This window comes from Saimiri boliviensis, chromosome 6 (genome assembly GCF_048565385.1).
Source record: "Saimiri boliviensis isolate mSaiBol1 chromosome 6, mSaiBol1.pri, whole genome shotgun sequence".
Lineage (NCBI taxonomy): Eukaryota > Metazoa > Chordata > Mammalia > Primates > Cebidae > Saimiri > Saimiri boliviensis.
In genome coordinates, this window is record NC_133454.1 from 39292824 (window position 1) to 39319377 (window position 26554).

Here is a 26554-nt window from a genome sequence, read left to right on the forward strand (position 1 = left end):
GGCTTCCTCCCCCCCCCCCCCCCCCCCCGCCCCACCCCGCTGAGCTCTCTAACTGATGTTCTGGGTGTGTAACTCTGAAGTGAGAATTTTTTAGCCTGCTGGGCTTTGTGCGGGGGTGGGGGATGGGGTGGAGAGGACTCATCCTGCCATTTGGGCTGTTTCCCTGCTTTCAATTCTCCTTCTTGCTGGGAGGCAGGTAGCTCCGTCTCACTGGCTTTTTGGCTTTCTTGGCTTCCACGGATGCTTTTTGCCTAGATCTATGCTGATAGCCCTGACACCAGCCAAAGTTGCTGTTCTGCCCTGTTCAGGCAGCTCACAGAGGCTTTTCAGCCTGGGGAAGATCTCCTGTTCCATGGGTTGTAGAGGGCTTGGGTGGAGCTCTATATCCGAACCAAAGCCCCAGAGGGGAGATCCCCTGGTCCTCCAGTCAGTTGCACACACCTCCTGGGTGGGGCAATGCCCCACCTTGCCTCAACTTGCCCTATTTGGTTTATACCCACTGCCCAACCAGACCCACAAAATGAACCTGATACCTCGTTTGGAATTGTGGAGACCATTTGGCTTCTGCGTCTCTCTACTGGGATCTGCTTTTCAGAGCTGCCTCCTATTCAGCCATCTTGGTTTCCCCAGACTTCTTATTTTCTAACTCAGGGCAGTAAGTATGTATTTCAGATGAGATCTGGCGCATTCAGGGTGGTATGGCCATAGACCTAAATATGTATTTCAATGAATAAGACTGACACTGAATAGCCGTTTATAACGCAGCCTTAGTTCGGTGTCTTTTCTGCTGTACTCTATTGGCTTAAGCAGTCACAAGTCTATGGAGAGTACAAAAGTTGCTTTCTGTTGTTTAGAAAATTACCGGATCTTGTAGGTACAGTGCTGTGTCTTATGATAGAGTGACTTTTAGTAAATCCAAGTCTCAATTTCATATGTGATCTTTGCTAATATATAGTGAAATGAATACAAGTATTTGCTATCTAAATTAATGAGTAGCTGTCTTGGTTAGAACATACTACACGACTAGAAGCCTAGGATTGATGGATCTGAGTGCCAGTTCATAATGTTTTCTTTATACCAATATCACACATTTCTCTGCTGATCCTGGATATATTTTTCCAAGCCATTAAAATTATTTTACTAGGTTTTTTTTGTGGTATTAATTTATAAATCACAAGGAAGCAAGCAAATTTAGTCTAATTGTTATACCAGAATTGATCTTTGTAAGATGTGTATTCTCCAAATGCTCTCTGAGATGTAAAACTAATATCACACTAAGGGAAAAGACCAGGTTGAACAATCTTCTCTTCCTCCAGTTCTGTACCAAACAGTTTTTTCTTTAATGAAAGGAAATAGACATTAATGATGTATTTTTCAATTATTACAATCTGGCAAAATGGAATTATTATATCAGATCAAAAACTGAAATTGTATGTCAGTTTGTACAGCATCATTTTCAAAGTTATTGTTCATCCTTATTCATCCTGCAGCACATGATTTAAGATCATTGAGGTTCCCATATTGAGAATGAGAAATTCTTTATAAGGTGGTCTTGTCATACTGTTTTGGGGCTAGATTGATAATTATAATACACATAATTAAAATGGCTTTAACCTAGATTGATGTAGATAGTTTTTTTAATGCCAGTAAGAATAAAAGTAGTATGGTGAAATTCAGCTTATAATGTATTATTGGAAATTGATTGTAATTTCCATTTATTGAAAGCTTTAACTCTCCGCATTAAAGAAAAATACATCAATATTAATGCACTTGATTTGTCCTTTGAATTTGATAGTCAAAGATGCTTGTTTCAGAACCAGCTTTGAGTCCAGAAGAACAATTTATAGGAATACCTTTTAAATGTTTATGTATTTCCTAATAGATTTTCAATTGTAATTTACAGGATTCTGAAAATACAGAACAGAGAATCCAGTCACTTATCAGCTCATTAAAACATATGGTGTATGAATATATATGTCGTTGTCTATTTAAGGTAAGAAGCATTATATTTTTCAAATATAAAATGCTACTTGTTCTGAGATTTAACATAGTATTTATAGTTACAATGTAACTCTTTTCCTACTAGGAAGGTATTAAAATTGGTATTTTCAGTATTTTTCCAGAAAATGTAACTGGAATGCCTTATCACATTCTTGGATGTAGTGGGGAAAAAAGTGACAAGTGAAGAAGAAAGAGGAAACACTAGGTTAGCTGACTTAGCTCTAAACATACCGGTGGCCACTGAAAGAGATAATGACAGTGAATTATGTAGCTCATTATCTAGCCAGACTTTCTCATCCTCAGCAACTGACATTTTGGGTTACATAATTCTCTGTTGTAGGGGATGCTGTTCTGTGCATTTTAGGATGTTTAGCAGCATCTCTGCCTTCCAGCCCTCCCTACCATCAATTATGAGAATCAAAAATGTCTCTGGATATTGTCCAATGTCCCTGGAGTTGAGGAACAAAATTATTTCCTATTGTTAGCATTAGGAAGTAAACTAATGTCTTATCGTGAGTTATGAAATAAATTTGTTACGGAAGTCTTCATATTACATGCATCCCAGAAGAATATACATTGGACGATATTTTAGAAATTTTTAGATATTTGAAAATGCAGAGGCTTTCTTTCACTTAGTTTTTTTTTTTTTTTTTTTTTTTTTGAGACAGAGTCTCTCTTTGTTGCCCAGGCTGGACTGCAGTAGTGAAGTCTCAGCTCACTACAACACTACAAGCTCCACCTCCTGGGTTCAAGCCATTCTCCTGCTTCAGCCTCCCAAGTAGCTGAGACTACTGACATGCACCACCATACCTGAATAACTTTTGTATTTTTAGTAGAAACAGAGTTTCACCATGTTGGTCAGGCTATCTCGAACTCCTGGCCTCAAGTGATTCATCCAACTTAGCCTCCCAAAGTGCTGGGATTATAGTTATGAGCCACCATGCCCAGCCAGATTTTTTTTTAGCAACAATCTTTTGGTATAGCTTAAGACATAATGTTGAAGAAGAACTTTATAAAGGCAGTTAACTGAGAGAAATAGAATTATTGTGGTTTACTTATATAGGCTTCTTAGAAAATGTTGAAAAATATATAGTTAATATATTTTTAGAACATGATAGTAATTTTTGTGATTTTGTTGAGGATCTTTATTTGAGACACAGAATAAATACTTCATAAGCTCTCTGGGCAGGGCATCTCTGAAGGAAAGGCAGCAGCCCCAGTCAGGGGCTTATAGATAAAACTCCCATCTCCCTGGGACAGAGAACCTGGGGGAAGGGGAGGCTGTGGGTGCAGCTTCAGCAGACCTAAACATTCCTATCTGCCAGTTCTAAAGAGAGCAGTGATCTCCCAACACAGCGCTCAAGCCCTGCTAAGGGACAGACTGTCTTCTCAAGTGGATCCCTGACTCCATGCCTCCTAACTGGGAGACATCTCCCAGAGGTGTCAACAGACACCTCATACAGGAGAGCTCCGGCTGGCATCTGGCAGGTGCCCCTCTGGGATGAAGCTTCCAGAGGAAGGAACGGGCAGCAGTCTTTCCTGTTCTGTAGCCTCTGCTGTTGATACCCAGGCAAACAGGGTCAGAAGTGGACCTGCAGCAAACTCCAGCAGACCTGTAGCAGAGGGCCCTGTTAGAAGGAAAACTAACAAGCAGAAAGGATTAGTATCAGTGTCAAAATAAAGGGCATCCATGCAAAAACCCCATCCAAAGGTCACCAACATCAAAGAACAAAGGTAGATAAATCCACAAAGATGAGGAAAATTCAGCACAAAAAGGCTGAAAATTCCAAAAACCAGAATGCCTCTTCTCCCCCAAAGGATCAGAACTCCTTGCCAGCAAGGGAACAAAACTGGATGGAGAATGAGTTTGACAGAAGTAGGCTTCAGAAGGTGGGTAATAATAAATCCTTTCAAGTTAAAGGAGTGTGTTCTAACCCTATGCAAGGAGGCTAAAGGAGCATGTTCTAACCATATGCAAGGAAGCAAAAAGGCTGAAAATTCCAAAAACCGGAATGCCTCTTCTCCTATCCAAAGGATCACAGCTCCTTGCCAGCAAGAGAACAAAACTGAATGGAGAATGAATTTGACGAATTGACAGAAGTAGGCTTCAGAAGGTGGGTAATAACAAACTCCTCCAAGCTAAAGGAGCATGTTCTAACGCTACGCAAGGAAGCTAAGAACCTTGAAAAAAGGTTAGATGAATTGTTAACTAGAATAACCAGTTCAGAGAAGAACATAAATGACCAGATGGAGCTGAAAAATACAGCATGAGAACTTCGTGAAGCATACACAAATATAAATAGCTGAATTCATCAAGCAGAAGAAAGGGTATCAGAGATTGAAGATCAACTTAATGAAATAAAGCCTGAAGACAAGATTAGAGAAAAAATAATCAAAAGGAATGAACAAAGCCTTCAAGAATTATGGGACTATGTGAAAAGGCCAAACCTATGTTTGATTGGTATACCTGAAAGTGTTGGAGAGAATGGAACCAAGTTGGAAAACATACTTCATGATATTATTCAGGAGAACTTCCCCAGCGTAGCAAGACTGGCCAACATTCAAATTCAGGAAATACAGAGAACACCACAAAGATACTCCTCAAGAAGAGCAACCCTAAGACACATAATTTTCAGATTCACCAAGGTTGAAATGAAGGAAAAATGTTAAGGCAGCCAGAGAGAAAGGTTGGGTTATGCACAGAGGGAAACCCATCAGACTAACAGCAGATCTCTCTTCGGAAATCCCATAAGCCAGAAGAGAGTGGGGGGTAAATATTCAACATTCTTAAAGAAAAGAATTTTCAACCCAAAATTTCATATCCAGCCAAACTAAGCTTCATAGGTGAAGGAGAAATAAAATCCTTTATGGACAAGCAAATGCTGGGAGATTTTGTCACCACCAGGCCTGCCTCACAAGAGTTCCTGTAGGAAGCACTAAATATGGAAAGTGAAAACCAGTACTAGCCACTGCAAAAACATACCAAATTGTAAAGAACATCAGCACTATGAAGAAACTGCATCCACTAATGGGCAAAATAATCAGCCAACATCATAATGACAGGATCCAATACATAACAATATTAACCTTAAATGTAAATGGGCTAAATGCCCCAATTAAATGACACAGACTGGCAAATTGGGTGGAGTCATGACCCATTGGTGTGCTGTATTCAGGAAACCCATCTCATGTGCAAAGACATACATAGACTCAAAATAAGGGGATGGAGGAATATTACCAAGCAAGTAGAAAGAAAGAAAAAAAAAAAAGTTGTAATCCTAGTCTCTAATAAAACAGACTGTAAAGCAACGAAGATCAAAAGAGACAAAGAAGGCATTACATATGGTAAAAGGATTAATATAACAAGAAGAGCTAACTATGCTAAATATCTATGCACCCAAAACAGGAGCACCCAGATTCATCAAACAAGTTCTTAGAGACCTGCAAAGAGACTTAGACTTCCACACAATAATAGTGGGAGATTTAACACCCCATTGTCAGTATTAGACAGATCAAGGAGACAGAAAATTAACAAAGATATTCAGGACTTGAACTCAGCTCTGGACCAAGCAATCCTAGCAGATATCTAAAGAACTCTCCACCCCAAATCAATAGAATATACATTCTTCTCAGCACCACATAGCACTTATTCTAAAATCGACCACATAATTAGAGGTAGAACACCCCTCGGCAAATGCAAAAGAACACAAATCATAACAAACATCATCTGAGGCCACAGTGCAATCAAATTACAACTCAGGATTAAGAAACTCACTCAAATCACACAACTACATTGAAACTGAAAAGCCTGCTCCTGAATGACTACTAAGTAAGTAACAAAATTAAGGCAGAAATTATGAAGTTCTTTGAAACTAATGAGAATAAAGAAAGAGACAACATACCAGAATCTCTGGGACACAGCCAAAGCAGTGTTTAGAGGGAAATTTATATCACTAAATGCCCACAGGAGAAAGTGGGAAATATCTAAAATTGACCCCCTAGCATCACAATTAAAAGAACTGGAGAACCAAGAGCAAACAAATTCAAAAGCTAGCAGAAGACAAGAAATAACTAAGGTCAGAACAGAAGTGAAAGATACAGAGACATGAAAAACACTTCAAAAAAAATCAATGAATCTGGGAGCTGGTTTTTTTTAAAAAAGATAATCAAAATAGATACACTGTTAGCTAGAGTAATAAAGAATAAAAGAGAGAAGAATCAAATAGAGACAATAAAAAATGATAAAAGGATATCACCACTGATCACACAGAAATACAAACTACCATCAGAGAATACTGTAAACACTTCTACACAAATAAACTAGAAAATCTAGAAGAAGTGGATAAATTCCTGAACACATACACCTTCCCGAGACTAAACCAGGAAGAAGCTGAATTCCTGGATAGACCAATAACAAGTTCTGAAATTGAGGCCGTAATTAATAGCCTACCAACCAAAAAAAGCCCAGGACCAGATGGATTCATAGTCAGATATTACCAGAGGTACAAAGAGGATCTGATACCATTCCTTCTGAAACTATTCCAAATAATAGAAAAAGAGGGACTCCTCCCCAGTTCGTTTTATGAGGTCAACATCATCTTGAATCTGAACCTGGCAGAGACATGAAAAAAAAAAGAAAATTTCAGACCAATATCGCTGATGAACATCGATGAAAAAATCCTCAATAAAATATTGGCAAATCAAATTCAGCAGCACATTACAAAGCTTATCCACCATGATCAGGTCACCTTCATCCTTGGGATGCAAGGCTGGTTTAACATTTGGATGTCAAACATAATCCATCACATATACAGAACCAATGACAAAAACAACATTCTTATTTCAGTAGATGCAGAAAAGTCTTTCAATAAAATTCAGCAATGCTTCATGCTAAAACTCTGAATAAACTAGGTATTGATGGAACATCTCTCAAAATAGAGATATGAGCTAAGAGCTATTTATGACAAACCCATAGACAATATCATACTCAATGGGCAAAAGCTGGAAACATTCCCTTTGAAAACCAGCACAAGACAAGGATGCCCTCCCTCACAACTCCTTTTCAATATAATATTGGAAGTTCTGGCCAGAGCAATCCAACAAGAGAAAGAAACAAAAGATACTCAAATAGGAAGAGAGGAAGTCAAATTGTCTCTGTGTGTAGATGACATGATTGTATATTTAGAAAATGCCATTGTCTCAGCAAAAATTCCTTAAGCTGATAAACAACTTCAGCAAAGTATCAGGATACAAAATCAATGTGCAAAAAATCACAAGCATTCCTATTCACCAAAAATAGGGAAGCAGAGAGCCAAATCAGGAGTGAACTCCCATTCACAGTGGCTGCAAAGAAAATAAAATACCTAGGAATAAAACTTAAAAGGGACGTGAAAGATGTCTTCAAGTAGAACTACAAACCACTGCTCAAAGAAATAAGAGAGGACACAAACAAATGGAAAAGCATTCCATACTTATGGTTAGGAAGAATCAATATCATGAAAATGGCCATACTGCCCAAAGTAATTTATAGATTCAATTCTATTTCCGTCAAGCTACCATTTACTTTCTTCACAGAACTAGAAAAAACTTCTTTTAATTTCATATGAAACCAAGAAAGAGACTGTGTAGCCAAGACAATCCTAAGCAAAAAGAACAAAGCTGGAGGCATCATGGTACATTACTTCAAACTATACAAGATTACATTAATCAACACAGCATGGTATTGGTATCAAAACAGATATATAGACCAATCTAATAGAACACAGACCTCAGAAATAACACCACACATCTACAATCTGATCTTTGACAACCCTGACAAAAACAAACAATGGGGAAAGGATTTCCTATTTAATAAATGATGCTGGGAAAAGTGACTAGCCATATGCAGAAAACAGAAACTGGCTTCCTTCATTGCACCTTATACAAAAATTAACTCAAGGTGTATTAAAGACTGAAATGTAAAACTTCAAACTATGAAAACCCTAGGAGAAAACCTAGGCATTACCATTCAGGACATAGGCTTGGGCAAAGACTTCATGACTAAAATACCAAAAGCAATTGCAACAAAAGCCAAAATTGACAAATGGGATCTAATTAAACTAAACAGCTTCTGTACAGCAAAAGAAACTATCATTAGAGTGAACAGGCAACCTACAGAATGGGAGAAAAATTTTGCAATCTATCAATCTGACAAAGGTCTAATATCCAGAATCTACAAGGAACTTAAACAAATATGTAAGAAAAAAACAACCCCTTCAAAAAGTGGGTGAAGGATACGAACAGACACTTCTCAAAAGAAGACATTTATGTGGCGAACAAATATGAAAAAAAGATCATCATCACTGGTCATTAGAGAAATGCACATCAAAACCACAATGAGATACCATGTCATGCCAGTTAGAATGGTGATCATTAAAAAGTATCGAAACCACAGATGCTGGTGAGGATGTGGAGAAATAGGAATGCTTTTACACTATTGGTGGGAGTGTAAATTAGTTCAACCATTGTGGAAGACAGTGTGGCAATTCCTCAGGGATCTAGAACCAGAAATACCATTTGACCCAGCATTCAAATTACTCGCTATATACCCAAAGGATTATAAATCATTCTACTATAAAGACACATGCATACATATGTTTATTGCAGCACTATTTGCCATAGCAAAGACTTGTAGCCAATCCAAATGCCCGTCAATGATAAAGAAAATGTGGCACATATACACCATGGAATACTATGCAGCCATAAAAATGAATGAGTTCGTGTCCTTTGCAAGGACATGGATGAAGCTGGAAACCATCATTCTTAGCAAACTAACACAGGAACAGAAAACCAAACACTGCAAGTTCTCACACATAAGTAGGAATTGAACAATGAGAACACATGGACACAGGGAGGGGAACATCATACACCGGAGCCTGTCAGGGGGTGAAAGAAATGGGGAGTGTGAGCATTAGGACAAATACCTAATGCATGTAGGGCTTACAACCTAGGTAATGGATTAATAGGTGTAGCAAACCACCATGGCACATGTATATACTTATGTAACAAACCTGCACATTCAGCACATGTATCCCAGAACTTAAAGTAAAAAGAAAAAAAAAAAAAAAAAAGAACAGTCTTCAAGCTCTGAGATTCTTTCCTCCATGTTATGTATTCTTCCATTAGTACTTGTGATTGCATTATAAAGTGCTTATAAGTTTTTCAGCTCTATCAAATCAGTTATATTCTTCTCCACAATAACTAGGTTGTCTGTCACTTCCTACATTGTTTTATCATGATTTTTAGCTTTTTTGGATTGGCTTTCAATGTACTACTGTAGCTCAGTGATGTTTATTTTGAATTCTATTATCTTCCTTATCCATATTCTGAATTCTGTTTCTGTCATTTTAGCTATCTCAATGTGGTTGCTTGCTGGAAAGGTGATGCAGTTATTTGGAGGAAAGAAGGCACTCTGGCCTTTTGAACTCTGGCTGGTTCTTTCTCATCTTTTTGGGCCTGTCTTCTCTCAGTCTTTGAGGCTGCTCACTTTTGGATGTTTTTTTTTTTCCTCCTCCTTTTATTCTATTTAATGATATGGAATGTTTGATTGAGGTTTAAGGTTGATTTAATTAACTGCTTTTGGTTTCTTGAAGATTTTAGTGGTCCAGGGCTTGTTTCCTATTCTCTGGACTGTGTATTCTAACTCTGGGGGACTTGTGTTAGGCTCCAACTTTGATCTCTAGTTCCTTGAGGTTAGGAATCCACTGTGGTTAGGAATCCATGTAGTCGGGGGCAGTCGGGGGCAGTTGGGGGCCGGTGGGGTGGGAGGAGCAAGGTTCGCTGTGACTACTCTTCACTACACTTGGATAGGTGGTGTAAGCCAAAGCATTTCATAGTGTGGTGACAGTGGGATTCATCTTTGTTTGCATATGCCAGCAGCAGCAGTAGCAACAGCTGCGCCAGGGTACTACAGGGTCCCAGAGTGTCTACCTTTCTGCCTGCATTCACCAAGGTGGCGTGAGGCAGCTTAGCTACCGGGAGGGCGTGGGGAGCCCCTGCTAGTGAATGTGTGTATGGTAACACCGCAGGTGGTGTTGGCTCAACGGTGAGGCCCCTGTGGGTACAGGTGGGTGCCTTCTATATGCCCTGCAAGCATATAGAAGGTCTGGGGAGAACCCTGTGTTCTCTGCAGTTAGAACCCTCAGGTCTGGGGAGAACCCTGTGTTCTCTGCAGTTAGTTCCACTCCAGTGGCAGCGTTAGTGCAAAAGCCAGCCACTGGCTGGGGTGGGGCCCCTTAGTTCTCTGCCTGCCGAGGCTCTTTTTGTAATGGCGGTGGGTGGTGGGAAGTTGGGCAGACTGCACTTTCACATGCTGATAGGGCAAGGAAAGCAAAACCTGGCCACGCAAACATGCCTCGCAAAGATGTGGGGAGTTGCTGTGGGCCAGAGGGAAGCTGGAGTGTGGGGATGGAGCGCCTGGGCTGGTGCATGGCTGTGAACACAGCTCAGCTGGAGCTCTCTGCCAGTTAGGCACAGTTCCAGTGCAGGTCCCCTGGGCACCTGAGGCTGCTCTGCAAGCAGGCAAAGCCAGACTGATGCCTTTAAGGATACCAGCAAACCAGGGGTGCTCAGGTTAAACAAGCTAGTTTGATAGGCAAGACTGCCCTGCAGAGTTCAGGACTAACAGTTCCCTTAGAGCTAAAGTCTCCTATGGGAGCAAGTTGAGCCTAGGGGAATGGCTGTCCCTGATGGATCTGCTGCACATACTCCGGTACCAAACCCCCTGAGCTCCACATCAGCTGGCTTGCTGCCCCTACCACTTCTCTAAGCCCCTTTTCCTGCCAACTCAAGTGTCTGTGGTGGTTGAGGGTTCTCTTTCTGCCTGAGTTCCAGAGGTCTGTGGCGAGAAAAGGTTGCTTCTTGCCAGTACAACTCACCTAGTCCCTGGAGCCATTGGGGGCCAGGAACAAGTCCAGGTGTGCAGTAGCCCTGGATAGGGTTCCCAGCTTTGTTCTCCTTCAACACAGCTTCTGTGTCTTTCCTATATCACTCTTGGTGCTTTCCCTCTGGAGATTGGTTAGGGGCACGCCATTCTTCTTGGCCCCTCAGTGGGAGCTGTTCCACCTGGTTGCATCTAGTAGGTCATCTTGCCTTCCACCCTGTGTATTTACCTTTTAAAGGTTTTGCACTTAACTGTAATCCAAAACTCACTTTTTGGCCCTCAATTTTCACTTGTGTAAAATGGGAACTTAAAAGCAAATTATCTCAAAACCATTTGTCACTAAACTATTATGAGCCTAATTATGAAGATAATCTTAATAGTGATAGTTTCATTAGTTACAGATATCCTGTTATCTCTAACATCATATAATGTATTATCTCTTGCAACACTTAAAATTTTTTCATTATACAACTAAACTTAAAAATACTTTTAGAGTTTCAAACTTAATAGAACTATATAGAAAGAAAACCTTAAAGATGTGTATAACTCTTTCCATCTCTTATTCCTTCATTAGAATAAACCAGTTCAAGGTTTGATTTGTTTCTTATCATCCATTTCTTATCTCTTTATATTCATAAGGACAAATATATAGATGTAATTTTTAAATTTTTTCTTGCTAGATATTTTGTTCCATAGTTTTTCTCTCTATCTCTCTTTTTTTTGAGTAAGTCCTGAAGATCTTTCCCTGAGTATAAACATGGGAGCTTGATTATTTTTGTGACTGTGTGGTATTTTGTAATATGACCATATACTACTTTATCTACTGCTTTCAGTGAATATTAGATTATTTATACATTTTTTGTCCTTATACATGACTGCAGTGAATATCCTATGTGGTACACTCATCTTTATGCATATTATAAAGTATAAGTATTTTTATTTAGTAGATTTATGTAAGTATAATTGCTGGTCCAAGGATTACTTTTTAAATTTTATTGAATATTATCAGATTGCTTTCTGAAAAGCTTTTTGTCGTTAATATTTCTACCCACATGTAATAAAGGTATATCCTTACCTCCTTTGTTGCATCCTTATCAATCCAGGATGTCAGTCCTTTAAATTTTTACCAAGCTATGGTCTATAAATGATATCTTATTGTTTTGTATCTTCTTTATTGTTTTTAAAGTTTATTTCTGCCTTCCTCCCTTACCTTGCCATACTCATCTGTTTTCTTGATACTTTAAATAAGCTTTTGCTTTATATAGAACGTCTATTTTGTTGTAATTGTTGTTCTTATCTTTTATTTTTAATCATTGGATTTACTTAATTTATATTTCTAGGTTGTTAAATTTGTTTAAGTAGTTTTTTTTAAATGTAGTTTTAATCTTTTTTATTTTCTAGGCAATATATTAAGCCTACAAAGTTTCATTTTTGGTCAGTCTTGTAATAATGTGTTTAATGGTTTTTACATTTTTATTCCTAAGACCTTTACCCTGAAATGGGCTGTGATTTCTGCAAATATTATGGAGCTACAGTTATTTTGAGCTGCCCCCAATCTTTTTTGAAAGTGGATATGTTATAAATAAACATTATTCTTAAAAAATTGTTTTATGGCAAAAGAGAATATAACCTTCCTTCTTGTTCATTTCAAATATTGGTAACTTTCTTACTAGGAGTTAGTTGCTTATTTCTAAGCTATGTATCTTACCTCAGTTTATATATTTTCATTTTATTGTTAGTAATACAGTATATTTACTGATAAAATTTGAACCCATGTGTCATATATTTTTAATGTAATTTGGGAAGGATAAAATGATCTAATGTAGCAGTGAACTGTAGTGACTACAGTGAGGTTATTTCTTTGAAGTTACTTTACCTTTTAAAAATGCATATTCTAGGTTAAAGGCCGCATTTTGTTCACTAGGAGAAACATTGAGAGGCTTAAGCTTGTAATATTTTAGTTAGTACGCAATTTGGGATTTTTCATTGCCTACTTTGAATAATAGTTTTCTATTGTGAACAGTTGAAAATCATTTTTAAAAAGTTATCATTTACAATTTTTAAGACGTATTTTAATTGATGAAGAAATATATGTTTTGGAGAATTCATATTTCTGCTTAAGTAATATTAAATTCGGCATTCCATAGAGTTTCAGTGATTAATAAAAATTCAGAAAGCACATTAATCATAAAGCAATGAGATATGTTTCTCAAGATTTATCACCTTATTTAGGATGGAACCAATTTTATATTTAGTGAAAGGTTTTAGGGTTTTTAGCAGTCAGCATAGCATTAAACTACCTGCTAGGTTTCTTTCATGCTGATTTTGCTGTTGTGTTTTGTGACAGCAGTATGGCAAGAGTAGACTGTTGAAATAGAGAAAGACTAGGATTATTAGTATTTACATCACATTCAACTGAAAGCAAGTTGACATGGAATAGAAAAATAATTGACTTATATTGTAGTAGGAAATTTAGACTGTTAATAAACAGATAAAGAAAGCTGTCTAGCCCTTTTAGTTTATATTATTAGCTATATCATTCTTTTTTCTTCAAGAGATCAAAAGTTTTTATTTCAGTTATTTAAATATTTCAGGGCCGGGCGCGGTGGCTCAAGCCTGTAATCCCAGCACTTTGGGAGGCCGAGGTGGGTGGATCACGAGGTCGAGAGATCGAGACCATCCTGGTCAACATGGTGAAACCCCGTCTCTACTAAAAATACAAAAAATTAGCTGGGCGTGGTGGCGCATGCCTGTAATCCCAGCTACTCAGGAGGCTGAGGCAGGAGAATTGCCTGAACCCGGGAGGCGGAGGTTGCAGTGAGCCGAGATCGCGCCATTGCACTCCAGCCTGGGTAACAAGAGCGAAACTCCGTCTCAAAAAAAAAAAAAAAAAATTTCAGACAATTATAGGATAAATTGGATATTTTGTTCTCTAAAACTTATGATTATATTAAAACTATTTTTTATATCTAAGGACTTTTTACATATTGTTTCTTCATCTCACTTTATAATTTAGAATAGGTACAAAATAATGGAAGTTGTTGGAGTATTCATTTCCAACTATATTGGGTGAGCGTATAGAAAATGGTTGGGACCGGATGCAGTGGCTCACACCTGTAATCCCAGTACTTTGGGAGGCCTAGGCAGGTGGATCACCGGAGGTCAAGAGTTCAAGACCAGCCTGACCAACATGGTGAAACCCCATCTCTATTAAAAATATAAAAATTGGGCCGGGCGCGGTGGCTCAAGCCTGTAATCCCAGCACTTTGGGAGGCCGAGGCGGGTGGATCACAAGGTCGAGAGATCGAGACCAACCTGGTCAACATGGTGAAACCCCGTCTCTACTAAAAATACAAAAAATTAGCTGGGCATGGTGGCGCGTGCCTATAATCCCAGCTACTCAGGAGGCTGAGGCAGGAGAATGGCCTGAACCCAGGAGGCGGAGGTTGCGGTGAGCCGAGATCGTGCCATTGCACTCCAGCCTGGGTAACAAGAGCGAAACTCCGTCTCAAAAAAAAAAAAAAAAAAAAAAAAATATATATATATATATATATATATAAATTAGCTGGGCATGTTGGGGCATACCTATAATCCCACCTACTCTGGAGACTGAGTCATGAGAATTGCTTGAACCTGGGAGGTAGAGGTTGCAGTGAGCTGAGATCACTTCACTGGGGATGACAGAACAAGATTCCATCTCCAAAATAATAATAATAATAAAAGAAAGATGGCCGGGTGCAGTGGCTCACACCTGTAATCCCAGCACTTTGGGAGGCCGAGGTGGGCGGATCACAAGGTCAAGAGATCGAGATCATCCTGGCCAACATGGGGAAACCCTGTCTTTACCAAAACACTACAAAAATTAGCTGGGCGTGGTGGTACGCACCTGTAATCCCAGCTACTCGGGAGACGGAGGCAGGAGAATTGTTTGAACCGGGAGGTGGAGGATGCAGTGAGCCGAGATTGCACCATTGCACTCCAGCCTGGCGACAGAGTAAGACCATGTCTCGAAAAGAAAAAGAAAGAAAGTGCTTGAAAGGAAGGATTGGGAGCGTGTGCAGTAGTCATCCCTTATCTATGGGGGATACATTCCAAGACACCCAGTGTGGGTGCCTAAGACTGTAGATAGTACAAAACCCTATAGAAAAAAAACCATAATATATATAGGGTTTGGTACTAACCTATACATATCTGTATCTACAGATATAGATATATATCTATGATAAAGTTTAATTTATAAATTAGGCACAGTAAGAGATTAACAATAACTAATGATAAAATAAAACAATTGTAACAATATAGTAATGAAAGTTATATGATGTGGAACCTCTCTCTGTCTCTTTTTCTCTCTCTCAGTATCTTACTGTACTGTAGTCACCTTTCTTGTGATCTGTTGATCTGATAACTGAGATGACTACTAAGTATTTAATGGACAGGTAGCATATATGGCATGGATCTACTGGACAAAAGGACAATTGATGACCCAGATGGAGCCAGACAGCACATGCTACTCATCATGCTGCTCCGAATAGCTTGCAGTTTAAAATTTGTGAATTCTTTGTTTTCGGAGTTTTTTATTTAATATTTTCAGACCACTGTTGACTGTAGGTAACCGAATCCACAGAAAATAGAATATTCTTACTGTTTCCCTTACCTCTTGGAATTACTATCTCTGATCCAAAATGACATAGGAAAAATGGTAGGATATGAGGAGAAACTGTTTTCATGCAAACTTCTTGAAAGTTGATGTCTATGCTGCTCAGCTTGCCTCCGTTTCCATATGAATTTGTCGACTGGGTAAAATTCAGATATATGTTGTGTTTTAAAATATAATATTACTCATGTCACATGATTGTATTTAGTGTGGAAATAATTTAGTTTGGCTTTTGCTCATTTTTCTATTAAAATTTGTTTTTCTTATATGAAAATGTGTAAGTCTTCTGGTTGGATGTAGAAATTTTATAACTTGCGGCTACTAAAATGAATCTTAATAAGTTAGATAATTTTCTTCTGCTTAAATAACTTTGAAACTTCTAGAATTAATTGTATCTAACCTCTTGAGCTTTCTGAAAATGCAGTTGAATGTGCATAGAATTATTCATTCAAATGAGTGATTTAGTCTCAAGCAAAAATCTGAGTGCCCAAGTTCTATGATGTATCAACTGCTTTGAGGTTAAAGCATGATTTCCCTTCACAAGGTAACATTTCTTTTATACTTTTCATTGAACATATTTTAAAGCAAGAATACAGTAGAGTAGAAGTAAGAGAAATAAATTACTTAGATTTCTTTATGCTTCTTCGTCTCTTTGAGGATCATGGGCTTATGGAATGTTTTGGAATTCAATTTGATGTGACTATTATATAGTATATCAGTTTGCGCTATATCAGATAGTTATTTTACTGATCACCTTTTAAGTGCCTTGCGTACACTGCCATTTAATGCTTAAAACAGTTCTGTTATACAGAGGAAGAAACTAAGATTTACAGCTAATAATCTTTAACTTAGATCTAGAGGATATTGGGGTTGAAATTCTAATGCATCCTGTTTGATGCTGAAGATTTCTTGCTAATAAGATGCAGGTGAAACAAACCACTATGTCTAGAAATGTGAGCTTGATCTCAATGTAAGATTCACTTTAAGATTTCCTTATGTCATATTAATCCTGATCTGATAGTTTCACTTTGATTATTTACTAGAGTTTAATGGTATGGGAAGTATGGTTGACTTATACAATCTAGTGGCCTATTCTCACTTATTAATTTTTCTTCATTAGCTAGTTATTTAGAGAGTTATTCACTTGAGATTTTGCTTGTTATATATCCCCTTGGTATTAAAATTTTTTTTTAACAAAACTCAAGTATACTGAAATAAATTGTCTTTGAATTAAAGTGACCAAATTTCTTGATCTGATAAAGCAAAAATGGATTTTAAAAATACCAAAATTTTTGTTCAGTTATGTATTTTAATAGTTTTTTAAAAAAATAACTATTCAGAAAACCTTAAACTTATTATTTTCTTTATTTTATTTTCTTTCTTTATTATTATTATTTTTAAGACAGAGTCTTGCTCTATTGCCCAGCCTAGAATGCATAGTGCAGTCTCAGCTCACTGCAACCTCTGCCTCCTGAGCTCAAGCCGTCTTCCCACCTCAGTCTACCAAATACTGGGACTACAGGCATGCACCACCATGCCTGGCTAATTTTTGTACTTTTGTAGAGACAGGGTTTCACCATGTTACCCAGGCTGGTCTTGAATTCGTGAGCTCAAGTCATCCACCCACCTCTGCCTCCCTGGGTGCTGGGATTACAGGGTAAGCCATGGCACCCAGCCCCTTAGTTTATTCATTCTTAATGTTAATTCAGTTTAACTAGAAATAATGCAACCATGAACTTGAGCTCATGTTCTTTCTCTCTTTTTCTGTAAATTGTGTTTTTATTTATTTATTTTTTATTGTTTAAAATTAAAAAAAAATTTTTTTTCTTTTTTTTAATTGCATTTTAAGTTTTGGGGTACATTTGAAGATCATGCAAGATAGTTGCATAGGTACACACATGGCAGTATGATTTGCTGCCTTCCTCCCCTTCACCTGTATCTGGCATTTCTCCCAATGCTCTCTCTCCCCAACTTCCCAACCCCTACTGTTCCTCTCCTATTTCCCCCCAACAGATCCCAGCGTGTAGTGCTCCCCTCCCTGTGTCCATGTATTCTCATTGTTCAACACCCGCCTATGAGTGAGAACATGTGGTGTTTGATTTTCTGCTCTTGTGTCAGTTTGCTGAGTATGATGGTTTCCAGGTTCATCCGTGTCCCTATAAAGGACACAAACTCATTGTTTTTGATGGCTGCATAATATTCCATGGTGTATATGTGCCACATTTTCCCTGTCCAGTCTATCGTCAATGGGCATTTGGGTTCCAGGTCTTTGCTATTGTAAACAGTGCTGCAATGAACATTCGTGTGCATGTGTCCTTATAGTAGAACGATTTATAATCCTTTGGATATATACCCAGTAATGGGATTGCTGGGTCAAATGGAATTTCTATTTCTAGGTCCTTGAGGAAGTGCCACACTGTCTTCCACAATGGTTGAACTAATTTACACTCCCACCAACAGTGTAAAAGTGTTCCTATTTCTCCACATCCTCTCCAGCATCTGTTGTCTCCAGATTTTTTAATGATTGCCATTCTAACTGGCGTGAAATGGTATCTCAATGTAGTTTTGATTGCATTTCTCTAATGACCAGTGATGATGAGCATTTTTTTCATGTTTGTTGGCCTCATGTATGTCTTCTTTTGTAAAGTGTCTGTTCATATCCTTCGCCCACTTTTGAATGGGCTTGTTTGTTTTTTTCTTGTAAATCTGTTTTAGTTCTTTGTAAATTCTGGATATCAGCTCTTTGTCAGATGGGTAGACTGTAAAAATTTTTTCCCATTCTGTTGGTTGCCAATTCACTCTAATGACTGTTTCTTTTGCCGTCCATGTGTTTTTATTTTTATTCTTGAATCATTATTGTTCTACTTTTTAATGTTATTGTTAAATACTTGTGGCTGAAGGGATTTTTTGGTACAGGTAGGCAACCATATAGATGGCAAAAAGAGCTCTCTTTGCCATTTCCTGCTTAGAAAATTAAGGAAGAAGATGCTGGTTGACCTGTTTTAGATCATGTGGCACCCCTTGTATCAATGTCTGTGGAGTAGTACAATGTGATTGAACAATGCTGTAATTATATGCTCATCCTTAAGGTCAGAATATCTTCTGTAACCAGATAATGGGAGAAGGGTAACCACTATTACCCACTTATTTTCCACATATTAATGTCTATATTTTGAAAACATTTTGGACTTTTGGGCTCAGTAATATTTGCCATTAGTTTACTGACTCCAGTAGATAATCTGAGGATCATAGAATGACAGGGGCTTTACTTCTGTTCCTTAAACCTAGAGACTACACCGTTCTTCCTCAGTTCAAATGAAGAAGTGGCTGAAGTAAATGTAGTAGTACTGTGTGTACATTTGTGTGTGTGTGTGTATATATATATATATATATATATATACACACACATATATATATACACACATATATATATTTTGTGTGTGTATATGTATATACACACACACAAATGTACACACAGTAGTGTATATACTGTGTGTGTATATATATATATATATATATATATACAGTACTATATATATATGTATGTGTATACACACACACAAATGTACAATCAGTATTACATATATATATCTGTAATAAAGAATTAACTAGGCCAGGCATGGTGACTCATAACTGTAATCCCAGCACTTTGCATGGTCAAGGTGGAAAGATCACTTGAGTCCAGGGGTTTGAGGGTGTAGTGAGCTATGATTAAGCTACTGCACTCCAGCCTGGGCAACAGAGTGAGACTGTGTCTGTAAAACAAAACAGAAAAACAAAAAGAATTTACTATATAATTAATTTACTATATAATTAAATTATAAGTATTGAATTATAGGTATTAAGCTATATCATTAAATAATATAGGTTTTGAATTAATACATTTATTGTCTTATTTATCTTTTTCATTATATGTTTCTTTACCTTAAACTATATGTTATTATAGTCATTTTAAAGATCCATATCTTTATAAAATATATTTATAAATATATTTATAAAATATTCATCTTAGTAGCTTCTCCAGCTCATCATTATTTAACTACAAATCTGAAGTCTAACCTAATACCTAAGAATACTATACTACACATCTCCCCAAAAGACATGCCTTGCTTTTTATAGTATTTTAATTCACATGGTGGTTGTTTCATATACAGGTTAGCTGGTTGTAACTGTTTTGGGGGGTTTTTCTGGCCACACTTGAACATTGGCCGATTGCTTAGATCTATTGTATTTTGAGGGTTTTAAATTTTATTTATGTAGGCCGGGCATGGTGGCTCATTGCCTGTAATCCCAGTACTTTGGGGAGGCTGAGGCGGGCAAATCACTTGAGGTCAGGAGTTGGAGACCAACCTGGCCAACATGACGAAACCTTGTCTCTACTACAAATAGAAAAATTAGCTGGATGTGGTGGTGGGCGCCTGTAATCCCAACTAATCAGGAGGCTAAGGCAGTAAAATCACTTGAATTCGGGAGGTGGAGGTTGCAGTGAGCTGAGATTGCTCCACTGCACTCCAGCCTGGGTGAGAGAGAGAAACTGTCTTAAAAATAAATAAATTAATTAAATTAAATTAATTAATTAATTAATTAATTTTTTTTTTTTTTTGAGACGGAGTTTCGCTCTTGTTACCCAGGCTGGAGTGCAATGGCGCGATCTCGGCTCACTGCAACCTCCGCCTCCTGGGCTCAGGCAATTCTCCTGCCTCAGCCTCCTGAGTAGCTGGGATTACAGGCACGCACCACCATGCCCAGCTAACTTTTTGTATTTTTAGTAGAGACGGGGTTTCACCATGTTGACCAGAATGGTCTCGATCTCTCGACCTCGTGATCCACCCGCCTCGGCCTCCCAAAGTGCTGGGATTACAGGCTTGAGCCACCACGCCCGGCCTAAATTAAATTTATTTATGTAGTATACATTGTCTATGTTATAGTTGTGAATGCATTTTCTTAAAGTAGGCTTTATTTTTTAGAGCAGTTTTAGGTGCATGGGAAAATTAAGCAGAAAGTATAGAGATTTCCCATATATTCTATGCCCCCACATACTATATAGACTCCTTCACTATCAAAATCCTGCACCAAAGTGGTACATTTGTTAAAACTGATGAACCTACATTGACACATCCTAATCACCTGAAGTTCATAGTTTACATTAAGGTTCACTCTTGATATTGTACCTTACTTATATGGATTTTGATAAATGTAAATGACATACATTCCCCGTTCTTGTATCTTACTGAGTAGTTTAACTGCTCTTAAAATATTCTCTGCCTTTTTATTCCTGCTCCCTTAAACCCTGGCAAACACTGATCCTTTTACTGCCCATAGTTATGCCTGTTGCAAACTATATTCCAACTATATTTGTCATATAATTGGAATCAGTATGTAGCTATTATACATTGTCTTCTTTCACTTAATGTGTGTTCAAGTTCTTTTATGTCTTTTTTCATGGTGTAATATCTCATTTCTTTTTAATGTTGAATAAAATTCCATTATCTGGAGGACCATAGTTTATCCATTCGGCACCTACTGAAGGAAATCTTGGTTGTTTCCAAGTTTTAACAATTATGAATAAAGCAGCTGTAAACATCCATATGCCAGTTTTTGTGTAGACATCACTTTTCAACACATTTAGGTAAATACCAAGGAAGAGAATTGCTGGATTTTATAGTAAGAATACGTTTTGTTTCCTAAGAAACTGCTAATTTGCTTTCCAAAGTGGCTGTACCATTTTGCATTCCTGCCAGCAATTAATGAGTGTTCCTGTTGCTCAATATCCTTATCATTATTTGGTGCCGTCAGTGTTTTGGATTTTGGCCTTTCTTATAGGTGTGTAATAGTGACTTATTTTAATTTGCCTTTTTCTGATGACATATGATGTGGAACATTTGTGTACATGCTAATGTTTGTTTTTGTTAATTCAGTCAATCAAGAAATAGTTATTGAGTACTATATATGTACACACACACAGACACACAAACATACACACACACACACACACACACCCTCAATATATGCTTCTTTTTTTTTTTGAGATGGAGGTTCGCTTTTGTTACCCAGGCCGGAGTGCAATGGCGTGATCTTGGCTCACTGCAACCTGCGCCTCCTGGGTTCAAGCAGTTCTCCTGCCTCAGCCTCCTGAGTAGCTGGGACTACAGGCACGCGCCACCACACCCAGCTAATTTTTGTATTTTTAGTAGAGACGGGGTTTCACCATGTTGACCAGGATGATCTCGATCTTTTGACCTCATGATCTACCCACCTCGGCCTCCCAAAATGCTGGGATTATAGGCGTGAGTCACTGCGCCCGGCCAATACATACTTTTATAAAATAAATTTTACTTATGTAGGTACGGTTTTCTTGTAGCCAAGGAAATCACTTGCTAGTAGTATTTATAGGAAGGTCTTTTTGTTGTATGTATATTTTGTATAAATTGTGACAATCTCATATTTATCAAAATCTGTAGGTTTATAATTACACATACATATAATATTAGATATAAAGTATTATTTATAATATGGCAAAAGCTGTGTAAACTATAAAACTTGGTGGAAAGGTTTGTGCTTAATAGGTGGCATTTTTTTTGTTGTTAATAAACATTTACTTTTTTTTAAACAAATGATATAAGCTTATTTTAGAAAATTTAGAAAATACACATAAGAAAAAACAAAAAGGAATTGCAATCTTCAAATGAAATCACTGATTAAAATGTTGGTATCTATTTTAATTTGTTTTTGCAGATGTTTATTCATATATGTATGTTTTTATAAACATATTCCTTCTCCTTCTACAAAATGAACTATGCTCTATTTTGTTTTGATTATTTATGATAGACTTTTGGATATTGTTATTTCAGTTTTTGTTGAAGATAATCTTTCAATTACTATCCTTATTTCCTATTAGAAGCACATACATGATCCCTTTGCTTAAATTTCTAGAAGTGAAATTTCCTAATTTAAGGACATGTAGAATGTTAAGAAACACATAAAATGCCCTCCAAAAAAGACTGCATCAATTTTGTTCTCATCAGCAGTCTATTAAAGTTTTAAATCTCTGAACCTTATTTATACCAGGAATTTTATAAAGTGCATGGCCTTAAGATTCTTATTTTAACATATGCCAGTTAACTTTTAAAATTACAAGTTATTCATGCTCTTTGTAATAGCCAAATAATGTATATATATAAATCAAGTAAAAAGGTCTCCTTTTCAGTCCCTCCCCTACTTGTTACCTCCTTTTAAACCTTATGTAACAGGTATTAAAAATTCGGTTTTATTCTTCACAAATTTATTTGTGCTCATATAGTTATACTAAATGTGTGTTCAAATTATCACATGTATGGCTTTTTGTATTCAATTTTTTAGAAATTTAGTTCCAATTTTATTTTAATGTGGGTAATTTGCTTAGGGTTTTCTTTCATTTTACTATAATTTAACAAATTTTTCTTCATCTGGGTCTAATTTAAACAATTATGGAGTTCTTTCCCACTCCTTCGTCTGCCTTTTTCAGAAGTGCTGTTTACTTCTAGGATAGTTAGTTCCTTCTTAGGTTTTTGAGTATTTAATGATACTTGTTAGAGAGTCTCTTTCAGATTGTTCTATTATCTGAAATACTTAACGTTTTAGTCTTCTTTTCTGATGTGTCTGATGACTCTTGCTTATAGTGAATTGTTTTCTCCTGCTGATGATTTTGGACTGTGAACTCATCTTCAGTGATACTTTATCTTTTGGAGTTCTTTGAGGTCTGGGGTAAGGGAGTAGTTCTCTAAAGCAAGCTTGCCTAGACTCCTACCAGGTAACCCAGTGACATCACAATTAGTTCTGTTGTTTAGGGACTCCTTGTCAGTCCATAGTTAAAATTTATGCCTTAAGTCTGTGCTCGGCACAAGTATGATGTTTAATTTTTTTCAGAAGACACTTTTCTTTTGCTTAGATTCCAGGTAAATTTGTTGTTTCTTGTGAGCATAGGCACTTTTGTTCTAGTTCATGTTTTTACTGATAATGTAATTATTTAAGGGCCCAAGTTTTAGAAAGAAAGATATTTCATTTTTAATATTGTTCCTTGTGTTGGCTCTGGTACAGGTTGTGCCCTCAGCTACCATGACTGTTTTCCTCTAAGACTGCTATAGCTGGTTTTAATGATGCTCTGATTTTTAATTTACTCTTTTTTTCTGATGCTTGAGGACCTTTTATCTAATATTTTAATTAAGTATTTGTAGCTGGAAAGTTTTGAAAATTAGTCTTTCATCTTCCATTTTTCTAGAAATGAGACACCAATTGCTGATGTTCTATATTAATTCCTTGCAAGTTGGTAATTGTGTTCTGTAGACAAAAAAATTAATAGTGATTGAATAAAATGTAGGGTTCATTTTATTCATTATTATTAGTACTAATAAAATGATAATAACTAACATTTATTGGGCTTTTAGAGTGTGCTAGGTATCATGCCAAGTACTTCAGATACATTATCTAATCTAATTATTAAAATAATATGGTGAGGTAGATAGTATTTAATGTTATTGTCCCCCTGTTACAGAGAAGGAAACTGAGATCAAGAGAGATGATATAATTTGTTTCTGGCTAAGGTCACCTGGATAGCAAAATAGGAGGGATAGAATGTTTATCTAGTTTCTTGATTCTGGACCTGTGTGGGTTCTTTTCTTCTTTTCCTTTTTTTTGCTCTTGTTGCCCAGGCTGGAGTGTGCAATGGCGAGATCTCTGCTCACTGCAACCTCTGCCTCCAGGGTTGAAGTGATTCTCCTGCCTTGGCCTCCTGAGTATGTGGAACTACAGGCATGTGCCACCACACCAAGCTAATTTTTGTATTTTTAGTAGAGACAGGGTTTCCACCATGTTGGCCAGCCTGATCTCGAACGCCTGACCTCAAGTGATCTGCCTGCCTTGGCTTCCCAAATTGCCGGGATTACAGCCATGAGCCATCGCACTCTGTGTGGATTCTTAAGGCCCATTTACTGAGACTCTTCTTATAACAAATACTTGTAATTCACCTGCCTATTCTGGGCAATAGGGATGCAGTGGAGAACAAGGCCTACCCAGTCTCATGGAGAGTAGAGTTAGTACACTGTGTGGACCAAAAATAGTCTTTATATAAATGGAAACAAACTGATTTATTTCCACAACATTTAAAATATTAAACATCAAATCTTATTTTGCATAGTTACCTTGTATTAAAGAGACATGTTTTTGATATATCATGTTGCAGTTATCCATTTTCATACTATATGTCTGACACAGTATTATTTTGCCAGAAAGATGTTTTATTATATTTTAATAAAAACATAATTTCATTTACTCAATTTTGTATGCCCTAAATAAACTTGTGGCTCTTATTTAATTTAATATATTCTTAGAAATTGGACCAATTTTTACTTATGAAAAAATAATTGGTTTTCAATTCTTTATGAATATATTATTTAATTTCAACGAGTTGAAGTCACAGTATGATCCTCCTAAGACTACTGGCAGCACCTAGTAGAATGTATTGTCATTATTGAATTCACTTCCTACGTTCTTTGACTTTGTTTCTTCCTTCTTTCTTTTTGTCGTTTAGGTGGCTCCTGAAAGTCTGAATCTTAATTTCTACCTTATCTTTCTATCCTCTCTTCTTTTTTTCCTCCTTCCTTTACTCAGAAATTTTTGAGCATATTCTGTGTTCTAGTTTTCTGATAAGGTAGATATGACCTTCTCCTTTGATAACTCTCATTCTGTGTGATTTGGTGCCTTTTTTGATACCTGTCTATTGACAGCCTGGTTTTGGTTCTGCTTTTGTTTTATATGTAAGGTGCTGGGTTACCTGATAGTTTTTTCTATGTTATCTAACCTCAGTTAGTTACTCATGTTTTAAACTTCTTTTATGTAAGTGATAACACATTGAATGAATTATTTGTTGTTTGGTCTTATTTGGCATAACTTTTCTTCTTGTGTGGAAAATGAGGAGTTCACTACAGTTTTTTGTTTGATTTAGGAAATTAATCTATATAGTAAGGAGAAAATAGTTGTCATAATTGCATGTAGTCACCCATATGTTTAAACCTACACAGTGACAAATTGAAGATTGCTAATGCATGAGGTGCATCTGGTGAAAAACAACCAAGCTAAATTTCACAATTGTATTAATGTTTCAGCTGGCTAAGTTAGTTGGGTTTGTTTTTTTAATGACATGGGCCCACTGCTTAATTTTTAGTGCTTTCTCTAAAAATTTGGTCACTTATTCTGACTCCATCTCTGACTTGAAGTGTTTCTAAGATGTAGAAAGCAATCTGAGTAGTCATTTCTTACATTGATAAAAGTAGGTCATGTGAATACAGAATAGAGATTTTTGTGAGCCAAAATTTAAGGACTATGCTTTTCTAAAGACACAAAATTTTAAAAAGCAATAAAATATCTGTTATTCTTTGCAGGCTGATCAGTTGATGTTCGCTTTGCATTTTGTTCGAGGCATGCATCCTGAACTTTTTCAAGAAAATGTAAGTCAAATTAAAGGACAAATTTTACAGTTACATAGAAATTTGTTAATGGGTGGTTTCATGTTTAGTTTAGAAGTTACTTTAGGCTAGAAATTATATATCAACCTATTTGTACAATAAAATGGTGATTTCTGGTTCTTCCCTGTGGATGATCCTAACATTCCAGAGTGATGGTAAGTTAGGGAAAGAAATGTACCAAAATGCCTACATTTTTCTGAACCCAGGTTTACTTAGGGTAACAGAAGAGTCAGCTTTCTTATTTTCCTGGCCTAGGCAGTAGAGTTCATAAATATAAAAAGTGCGACAATATTGGTACACAGCTACATTATTTATTGCTTCCACTGACCTGTCAAGAGTCAGCAGGTGAAGCATGTGGGTGGGCAGTTCTCAGAAGTTTTCCTGAGCCTACAGGTTTGTGTTAATCTTTTTATGTATAACTTATCTTCCTTGTTTATGATCTAATTTTTAGTCTGCTATGTAACCCCTCCTCAAACTTTA

General features: G+C 37.0%; 1 protein-coding gene across 4 annotated transcripts in view; it reads left to right on the top strand.

The window, feature by feature from the left end:
• DYNC2H1 (dynein cytoplasmic 2 heavy chain 1) overlaps positions 1-26554 on the top strand; it is a 402876-nt gene that overhangs the window by 165112 nt on the left and 211210 nt on the right. For all 4 annotated transcript variants that reach the window (XM_003923764.4, XM_003923763.4, XM_074400491.1 and 1 more), the window contains 2 exons: positions 1904-1993; positions 25991-26056. In XM_003923764.4, coding sequence (XP_003923813.1) covers positions 1904-1993; positions 25991-26056 — 156 coding nt within the window. The remainder of the gene's footprint in view (positions 1-1903; positions 1994-25990; positions 26057-26554) is intronic.